Raw genomic sequence first — 10,432 nt, forward strand, 5'->3', positions numbered from 1 at the left:
TTCAACATTTTGGGCCAAAGTTAGGGGAGGCAAATGGGCAAAATTTCCCAGGATCCTTCAAGAAATGTCCATGGGCGGGGGGGGCGGTGGCCCCCCTGACTCCTTCATAGCTACGCCACTGCTTATCATAGTTTGTAGAATCATGTTTTCATAATTACAATACTCCCTCCGGTTCATATTAATTGACTCTAATATGGATGTATCCAGACATATTTTAGTTCTAGATACATCCATATTGGAGTCAATTAATATGAATCGGAGGGAGTAAATAGGATATGTTCATTAGCGTGGATTTAATCGCAAATTGGTATTAGGTTTAGATGTGATTTTTTCTTGGTGCGCCCTTTCTCTCTTGTGCATCCTCCTCCACATTTCCTCTACCCCTTCCTCTTATCTTTTTACCCCGATAAGTGCAAATGACATATTCACTTCTATTATGTGAACAAGGGTATACAAAGTACAAACATGAGAGGCACAACTTTACCTAGAATTTGACGCGCACGATGGATAAAAGTGGTACGTAAATGTCTTTTCTAATTTATATTATCATTAAGATTAAAACAATGGTAGTCTATTGTGATCTACCATATCTATATGGCTGAGCCTCTCTTGGGACTTAAGGGTTTTAAAAAGCCTTCTCCCCTGCTAGAGCCTTGGGGTTCTGTAGGGGTACATCACTATTATCTCTCAATGGCCAAGATTTAGAATTTTTTTGTAAGTAGGATTTGTCCGCATACTCCTATTCAAGTATGTCGCCATACATATATACTATTTCTATTCATTGCCACCCTCCTTGTTCCGTCAACCGCATTCTCATGACCCTTGTACACCCTGACTAGGCCATCCTTCAAGCTCGGCGGAAGCTCATTATTCGTGCGCCCCTTCGCGTGACACCTTTCCCATCACCTTGCCGGTTGTTGGATTTAAGGCCAGTCCTCCATTCCTTCCTCTTCTTCGCCCTCCTCCTCTATCTCGCACATTTTTCTCCTTCAGTCCGACACATGGACACGAGGGTTGGATCTAAAGTCTTCTTAACGAACGTTGGAAGGGAATAACTTTCCTCAAATTACACATCAACATATTTCAAGTTTTCAACTCACTCATTAATGTGCAAAACAAAAGTTTATGGATACCAAATTCTTCATCCAAATTTTTTCTTTTGCCACAAGTGATGCACTAGAACAAAAAAAAACTTTGAAGTTTATGTTCATTTTTTTTTTGGAGTTTGGACAAAGCAAAACAAGCCAAGTAAAACAAGAAAAAAAAGAGGGAAACAAGGCTGATCCCCGATCTGCCCCTTCTACCCGACGGAAGAAACCCACCTTCCCACTCGCCCGATCCAGATCTCCACCTCCTCACTTCCCCGCCCCTCACCGCCACCACCGTCGCCGTCGCCGGCGGCGACCTACCAGCCTCCATCCACCCCGCGCCCCCCAGCCCAACGCAATGGAGCAGCTCCGGACGATCGGGCGGGAGCTGGCGATGGGGTCGCAGGGCGGGTGGGGGCAGTCGAAGGAGTTCCTGGACCTGGTCAAGTCCATCGGCGAGGCCCGCTCCAAGGCGGAGGAGGACCGCATCATCGTCCGCGAGCTCGAGTACCTCAAGCGCCGCCTCGCCGACCCCGACGTGCCGCGCCGCAAGATGAAGGAGCTCCTCCTGCGCCTCGTCTACGCCGAGATGCTCGGCCACGACGCCTCCTTCGGCCACATCCACGCCGTCAAGATGACCCACGACGAGTCCCTCCCGCTCAAGCGCACCGGCTACCTCGCCGTCGCGCTCTTCATCGACGAGCGCCACGACCTCGTCATCCTCGTCGTCAACACCATCCAGAAGGACCTCAGGTCCGACAACTACCTCGTCGTCTGCGCCGCGCTCACCGCCGCCAGCAGGCTCATCGGCGAGGAGGCCATCCCAGCCGTGCTGCCACAGGTCGTCGATCTCCTCGCGCACCCCAAGGAGGCCGTAAGGAAGAAGGCTGTCATGGCGCTCCACCGATTCTACCAGCGATCCCCCTCCTCCGTCTCCCACCTAGTCTCCAACTTCCGCAAGGTCCAAAAACACTAATTTTTGCCTTTCCTTCGCCTCTTTGCTCTAATTCGGCTTCTCCCCAACCAGAGTAGAAGTTGCATAACTCGTCCTTCTCAACAGCGCTGCTTATTGATCTGCAGAAACTCTGTGATAATGATCCTGGGGTGATGGGTGCAACTCTATGCCCACTCTATGACCTGGTTTTGGAAGATCCAAATGCGTACAAGGATCTAGTTGTTAGCTTTGTTAACATTCTCAAACAAGTTGCAGAGAGGAGGCTTCCAACTTCCTACGACTACCACCAAATGCCCGCACCATTTATTCAGGTCCGCGAGTTATGCTTTTAAATTGGTTGGTTCAAGGATGCTATGTTAGGCGTGTAATTGGCATCATCTTATTTCCTTAGATGCTTTCTGTTGCTATTTGCAGATAAAATTATTGAAAATACTCGCTGTACTGGGTAGCGGTGACAAGCAAGCGAGTGGCCATATGTACACTGTCTTGGGTGACATATTCAGGAAGGGTGATAGTGCCAGCAACATTGGCAATGCAATATTGTACGAGTGCATATGTTGTATCTCGTGCATTTTCCCAAACTCTAAGATGCTAGATGCTGCAGCTGAAACAACATCAAAGTTTCTGAAGGTTTGGCATTTCTATAGGGGCGAAATAAATGACTTTCATGATTGTTGTGTTTGTTACTTAACTGGAAGATAACGCTTACCTGTCCTGTTGCTGTTTGCAGAGTGATAGCCATAATCTTAAGTATATGGGCATTGATGCTCTTGGACGACTAATAAAAATAAATCCTGATATTGCAGAAGAGCACCAGCTGGCTGTTATCGATTGCTTAGAGGTGAGGAATGTGACAAGCTAACATCTTCAGAATCCATGTCAAACAATAGACTATCTATTATGCTGCAGCCATCCATATCAATATATCATATGTACTTATAGCATGCTGCGAGAAATTGAATGTAAGACGCTTTATCAAAAGCATGTCCCAACCACAGAACTTAATTTTGTTAGAAATGTGATATGCTGTTGACACTACATTTTCATGTTACATTGTATCAAATCATGTTATCTTAAAAAGTGATTGTAGTGAGCTGAAGGGTATATCAATCTGCTATATTCAATATGTTCTATTACTCTACCTAGTTTTTTTTGCTACTGGCATTTCCATTTTCATGTTATTATCTGTGAGCTTGGTAGATGCATGCGATTGTATCAGCATTGTCGTTGTATTATTTAACTAGTACTTTTGATTCCTGACCCATTAGACGTTCTTACGAGTAGGACCCTGATGACACTTTGAAGCGTAAGACCTTTGAGCTTCTGTATAAGATGACAAAATCAACTAATATCGAAGTGATAGTTGATCGGATGATTGAATACATGATCAGCATAACTGATCACCATTATAAGGCAGAAATTGCATCACGTTGTGTTGAGCTAGCTGAACAGTTTGCGCCCAGCAATCAGTGGTTCATCCAGGTAATCCATGAGTATTGTGTTTTTCTTGTCGACCACTTGATGTAATTTCCAACTGTTGGTTGCTTTTGGCAGAAAATCCTTTGACTCCTTTAATTCTTTTCCAGACCATGAACAAAGTCTTTGAGCATGCTGGAGACCTTGTCAACATTAGAGTGGCGCACAATCTAATGCGTCTTATTGCTGAAGGATTTGGAGAGGAGGATGAAGGTGCTGATAGTCAATTGAGATCATCAGCTGTATGTACTCTCAACTTCCTGTAATCCCTTGTTGCTAAGTTTTTTTAATGGTAAACATGATTGTTGCCAATATGGAATTGTCGTTAATCTGCAATGGAACAATATCATGAAATAAGATAGTAAAAAGAATACTAGCTCTGAACTGGCCATACTTATTACTTTTCTAACTTTATAATGGACAAGAGAGGGTAATTTAGGATTATTCATGCTTCAGTTGTTGTTATATTGTTTGGCTTGATTGGGCGGAGTACTTTTTTTAGCGTTAACAAGACTCTAGCGGCCTCTTCAACTGGATGCATGATTCTCCTTTTTAAGATTCTCTAACTATTTGATCAGTTATATAACTCTTCCTTGTTCTTAAACAGGTCGATTCGTACCTCCGGATTCTGGGGGAGCCAAAGCTTCCGTCCTCATTTTTGCAGGTAGTTATGTATTCTGTATTTCTTTTGTACCCTGAGGTGAGTTTTGGGTGGTAATTTATACTGTTTCAATTTTTACTTTCAGATCATATGCTGGGTTTTAGGGGAATACGGAACATCAGATGGGAAGCATCCTGCTTCTTATATTATCGGGAAGTTGTGTGATGTGGCAGAGGCCCACCCAACGGATGACACTGTCAGGGTATGCTTTTTAACCTGGCTTGTCTATCACTGATCCACCACCTGGGCCTTTTTCTAGCTGGCATGCTCTAAGTGTAATATGAGAAGATATATTCTAGCTGTGGCGATACTCTGTCACTATAGTTTTGGGAACATTATAAACTTGGAGTTACTTTGGTCAAGCTAAAACAGTACCCGTTATCAGTTTACCATTTAGGACCAGTTTTGCAAGTACTTCATGTTCTACATACCTATTGGATAATCAATGTATATATGGTATTCCTCCGTCTTAAAATGTAAGGCGCCCTTTCTTTTTGCTGGTCAACAACTTACAACTTTCACTTTCATTTGTACATATAATACGTCCACAAAATTAGTATGATAAAGATATATCAAATGAAAGGATTTTGCAAGAAAAATGCAATGATACCATTTATACATTCCAAAATCATATAAGTTGCTATATATTAGTGGTCAAAGTTGTGCATCGAAGGCCATGCAAAATAAAGTGCGCCTTACAGTTTGGGACACAGGGAGTATAGTTATTCAGTATTGCATATATTATCGACTTCTCACAATTACCAAGTCGTCTCTGTACTACCTTTGAGTTTCACAAATGTGTATAATATATTTTTTTACATACAGACATACATTAGTGCAAACCTCCTGGTTGTCCCTCAAGGCAGTTTATTTTGGGCATGACCGTCAATTTTTATTCCATGATTTCATTGAATCATCCGCGAATTCAAATTCATCTAGTCTAAACCGTATTTGTAGCATGCATTGAGCTTAAGCTATTTTTTGCACTTACATTATTGTACGAGTCTATGTTGTGTTGCTGATATATGTATCCTTTTTGTACTATTTGGCATGTGCCTTTTACCGTTTCTTCAAGGGTTACGCAATCTCAGCAATTTTGAAGATATTTGCATTTGAAATTGCTGTTGGAAGGAAGACTACTATGTTGCCCGAGGTAAATGAAATCATGCTTCTTTTCTGCATTCCCTTGTCAGTTTTGAACTTTAGGTGTCATATGTTTCAATTCAAACTATGATTCTTACATGCAGCTTTGCATGTGCATTGAAATAGATAAGTACTCACTTCGTTCCATAATTCTTGTTCTGGTTTTAGTTCAGATTTGAACTAAAGCCACGTCAAGAATTATGGAACAGAGTGTTGTTTTCACAAGTATAACAGTAATGGGTAAGTTAGAATAACTGAAACTGTGTTGCCTAGAGTTAACTGTTGAGCTTCTAATTTATGAACCTGAGCATATAGGACAAGCGCCACCAACTAAAGAAAAGTATGGTCAGTTTGTCCTGTATGTTTTCACACATGTTTGTGCGTAGCTCTAAGACAACCTTCTCCCTGAATTCATTTTCATGATGGTATGCTTGTAAAGAAGCAAACCCACTGCTTGGTCCGTTACATGATTCCATACTGAATGATGTGAAGAAAAACATTTCTTGCGAGAGGAAAACACTAGAATGCATGATGTAAATATGGTCCACCTGGTGGCGGTGAGTGTACAGAAAAGAAATATACGAATTTGCTTCAGGCAAAACTGCTTCATTTAGTTAGGAACTCTTTATGTATAGGTTTGGTTATTACCTTTTCTTGTTTCTATTTCTAATATTTGTAAATCTGTCCCTCTTAATTGCAGTTTCAGTCATTGGTAGATGAATTATCAGCTTCGCATTCAACAGACTTGCAGCAGCGTGCATACGAGGTACAGGCTTTACTAGGCTTGGACAAACAAGCTGTTGGAAGTGTAATGCCCTTGGATGCCAGTTGTGAAGATATTGAGGTATGTTATGCCTTTTCTTTACTGAGTATGTTACTTTGATTTTTCAGTTTGCTTAATTAGGAAATATTTTACGTTTAATAGTACAAAATGCAACCTTGATTAGATCTATCCGTCCCTTATACAATAGTTTTGGGTGATATGAAGCTTGGGTGGAGATCTTCTCTGGCAACCGAGTATAATCAGGATCAGCAACATAATTTGGGATATGTTGTGGCATGTATTGCATGTTTTGTACACCGGGAAAGCCTAAATAAGTTAAATAAACTTTTTAAAGCTGTGCGAGAGAAGAAGTTTGAGATCTCTATTCTTTGACTAATTAATCTGAAGTTCATAAATTACGTCATCCAATGGTTTTCACATTTATCTGATCTTTTGGAGTTAATTAAATAATTTGACAGCTTGCCATGCAGCAAAATTTCTACATGGTTCAAGACGAGATTAATCACGATTTTTCCTTAGTCAAAACATGAAGCAAGCATATAGCATTCATAAGAGCTAATATAACTACAACCAAATACTCCCTCCTTGCCATAATATAGTGCGCATAAATTTCCGCAAAAGTCAAACTGCACCAACTTTTACCAAGTTAATTAAGAAAATTATCTACAACTACAATATCTAATATGTACCATATTAAAATATACCTCATGAAAAATCTAGTGGTATTGATTTTATATTCTATATGTTGATACTGTACAAACTTGGTCAAAATTTACATGGTTTGACTTTGCAAAAACCTAATACACACTATATTTCGGCATAGAGGGAGTATAAATGAACCCAAATGCGCTCTTTTTACCTAGGCATTATGCGAACAAGAATATTGACATGCTGTGAATTTGTTTAACCCAGTGGCATTTATTATGATTGGTCTGCACAATGTTCTGAATCTATCTAATAGATCTAACACCTAAGAATATCAATTTATGTTGCAGGTCGACAGAAACCTCTCATTTTTAAACAGTTATGTGCAGCAAGCCTTGGAAAAGGGTGCGGCACCTTACATTCCTGAAAGTGAACGCTCAGGCGCTGTAAGTGTTGGCAACTACAGAGCACAGGACCAACATGATACATCTGCCCATGCTCTTAGATTTGAGGCCTATGAGCTACCTAAACCTTCAGTACCTACAGCAACCTCACAAGCCAGCGTTTACCTACCGACTACTGACCTTGTTCCAGTTCCAGAACCAAGTTACTATAAGGAAGACCATCAGATAGGAAGATCCCAGCCATCAGGCAGTGCACCTTCTGGTGAATTTGGTGCCAAACTTCGTCTTGATGGGGTTCAGAAGAAATGGGGAAGGGAATCCTATACCTCCTCTTCTACACCTTCAAGCTCGACCTCTAGCCAACAAGCAGCCAATGGAGCTTCTAGCTCTGACGGGGGAGCTCCTATAAGTTCACAGGCACGGGAATCCTCGTATGGTTCTAAGAAACAGCAGGCAACAGAAGTTTCAGCAGAAAAACAACGGCTGGCTGCTTCACTTTTTGGTTCGGCTGCAAAAGCTGATCGGAAGGCACATGCTGGTCGGAGGGCAGCAAAAGAGAGTTCCTCCACTGAGAAAGTAACTGTTGCTAATGCAGCACCTCAGCCTGCCAAGGAGCAAGTAGTCCCAGCTGTCCCACCACCAGATCTGATGGATCTGGGTGAGCCAGTTCCATCAAGTGCCCCATCAGCTGACCCTTTCTCACAGTTAGATGGGCTCCTTGGACCAGCATCAGCCTCTCCGGTTGTTTCTGCAACCTCAGCTCCCAGCGCTTCCAACACACCAGACCTCATGTCCATCTTCTCGGATGACACTGGAACCACCAGTGGATCGGCAGAACCCGCAGTTGGTGCCCAAAAAGGAGCAACTGCAAAGAAGGGCCATAGTCTTCAAGATGCCTTGCAGAAGGATGCCACCGCACGGCAAGTCGGTGTGACACCAACAGGGAACAATCCTAATCTATTCAAGGACTTGCTAGGCTAGAATACATCAGATGTTCAGTGTGCACAAGTTGGGTTGAAGCCGTCAAATCCCCAAGATGGTTTGATGGGTGAACCGGTGATGATCAAGCTGTTTGATCAGCACAGGAACGAGGGATATACTTGGTTGAGTCACAAGGCACGACCTTTGCCCTCCCAATTGGGAGGGGTTTGCGGTGTTGACGGGTTGATGTTTGCGGGTAACTTTCCTGTTGCGTTTTTTCGCATGGCAATTTTCTTGTTGAGACTAGTGTACATGTGTTTATTACATGATGTGTAATTTGTACATGACGAGGTCGGTGTCCAGAGGCGTGCGCCTGCGCTGTTTTGTTCAGCTGCGAAGGGGCCTGTTGTGTCGATGTTTGATATTTACCCATATTGGATATACAGTAGATGGACTCTGGGAACTAGAATACTTTGTGTCATCAGATAGCTCTTGGAACTGAATGGAATAAAAATGTAAGTTTATCATGGAGCAAACATGTCGTTGTAGCCTTTCGGGCAAAGTTTTTCTTTTCTTCTGTTTGGTTTATGCCAAAGTACTGCCATTTCATCATCCTTATTAAAATTGAGTCAAATCTGTTAAGTTTCTGTAAAGTAGAGGTGTGGACTGTTGTTTATTCAAATCTGTAGATTCTGCTTCCGATTTCATCCTCTCTTTTTTTCTGTAGGAAGAACATGATCCGCAAGGCATAGTATTGAAATTAATGAATTAATTCCTGCGGATGGCAATGTCGATATCAAATGTGTGTTATTTACTTTTCTTTGACAGTGTTCACCATATGCTCCCAAACAAGAAAAAGTGTTGATCAATTGTCATAGTACAACTGCAAGAGTCTGAGAGCAATACGCCAAAGAATAACTGTGTGAGAGTGAGCGTGAGTCCTTTCCGGACTTTTTCTTTCCCTTTTGACGACGTTAGAGCATCTCCAGCCGCGTCCCCCAAAGCGCGCCGGATCGAGCGTTTGGGGGACGTGTTTTGTTCGTGCCGCCTTTGGGGGACGTCGCTCCCCAGCCGCGTCCACCAAACGCTGCCCCCAAACATTTAAAGTACTTTTTTTGGCTAGAAAAAAACTATTTACTAATATTCAAATCGGTTGAACATAAACAAATTATATACAAAACTTCGGAAAAATATAATAAAATACATATAAACTATCTACTTCTTCTTCTTCGCTGATGGCCCCGCCTCGTCGTCGTCATCGCGGTGGCGCTTCCTGCTCGTCACCTCTTCCGAAGAGGCGGTGTCGGCGCCCGACGCGTCGAAGTCCTCCTCGTCGTCGGCGGTGCTCGTCGGCTTTGCCTTTGCCTTTGCCTTGGCCTTGGCCTTGGCGGCCTTGGCCTTGGCCGCCTTCGCCTTCGCACGGGCCACCGTCGCCGCCGCGTCCTCGCTCTCTTCTTCCTCCGCGTCCTCCTCCCAGCCCAGCCATTCCTCCTCGCCCGTCAGCCGGCGGCGGGGAATCGTCGCCGCCGCTCGGCGTCCCGGCTCTCTCCCACCAATGGCGCCGGCCCGACGGGCTTTCCCTCGCCTGGAGGTGTCGGACGGGAGCCGGGAGATGTAGCTCATCGTCGGCTGGAGGTCTCGGATGGAGGCTTGGATGAATGGTGGCGTGCGTACGGCGTACGTACGGGTCTTATTGAGCGCGGATGAACGGCGGCGCAGAAGTCGAAGAGAGCAGCGGTTGCTCTTCCGAGGAGTCGGCGCTCCATTCCGGCGGGGTTGGCGCGTCGTCGACGCGGTTGCCAATGCGACGGTTCCGCTTCCTGGCAACTGCACCGTCGCTACGTATGTGGCGGTTGAGCGTCCGAGCCGCCGACGGGTCGGGCCCGCGCCTCCTCGCCTCTCATTTCGTTGTGTCCGGCGTGCCCGGTGCGTCCCCGTGGGACGGGGACGGGCTCGGGACGCCGGACACCGTATCGGGCCGCGCCGGACAAAAAGGGCCTTTGGGGCGCGCGGCTGGGAACGTTTTTTTGTCCGGCGCGCCCCAAATCGCTTTGGGGGATGGTTTGGGGGACGCCACTGGAGATGCTCTTAGCACGTTGGAAAATTGGCGTTCTCGCCCTTTCCAGTTTGCTGCAACTATGAGTGGATTGTGCATGCAATTAAGTAACTGTAACTGTGCCAATCGCTCTTCACTGGTTGCTGTCGATCAATCGCTCCAACTCATCTCATCACAGCACGACCTGCCGGCCCCAAACGATCCAGTAGATCCTGTTAGGTTCTGGCCTATCTTGCTATCTGCTCCGCCAAAGATAATTGGTGCTTGACTTCGAGTCAACTTAGATTAATCTACAACTG

At 44.4% G+C, this 10,432-nt stretch overlaps 1 protein-coding gene across 1 annotated transcript; it reads left to right on the forward strand.

Moving 5' to 3' along the window:
- The first annotated feature begins 1,314 nt into the window (after positions 1-1,314).
- Positions 1,315-8,604, forward strand: LOC124660011 (AP-4 complex subunit epsilon-like). The gene is made up of 11 exons (XM_047197810.1): positions 1,315-2,049; positions 2,169-2,354; positions 2,458-2,673; positions 2,774-2,884; positions 3,328-3,525; positions 3,630-3,761; positions 4,127-4,183; positions 4,266-4,382; positions 5,256-5,333; positions 6,024-6,167; positions 7,103-8,604. The coding sequence occupies exons 1-11, from the start codon at positions 1,447-1,449 to the stop codon at positions 8,135-8,137; spliced, it is 2,877 nt and encodes a 958-aa protein (XP_047053766.1). The 5' UTR covers positions 1,315-1,446; the 3' UTR covers positions 8,138-8,604.
- The last annotated feature ends 1,828 nt before the right edge of the window (positions 8,605-10,432 follow it).

Source organism: Lolium rigidum, chromosome 6, assembly GCF_022539505.1.
Source record: "Lolium rigidum isolate FL_2022 chromosome 6, APGP_CSIRO_Lrig_0.1, whole genome shotgun sequence".
NCBI classification, from domain to species: Eukaryota; Viridiplantae; Streptophyta; class Magnoliopsida; order Poales; family Poaceae; genus Lolium; species Lolium rigidum.

Excerpts from the sequence above, each read along its gene's own strand:
- LOC124660011 (XM_047197810.1), top strand. The coding sequence starts at position 1,447 with ATGGAGCAGCTCCGGACGATCGGGCGGGAGCTGGCGATGGGGTCGCAG. Across the intron at positions 3,526-3,629 it reads GCAATCAGTGGTTCATCCAG|ACCATGAACAAAGTCTTTGA; the intron begins GTAATCCATGAG and ends ATTCTTTTCCAG. Across the intron at positions 6,168-7,102 it reads CCAGTTGTGAAGATATTGAG|GTCGACAGAAACCTCTCATT; the intron begins GTATGTTATGCC and ends TTTATGTTGCAG.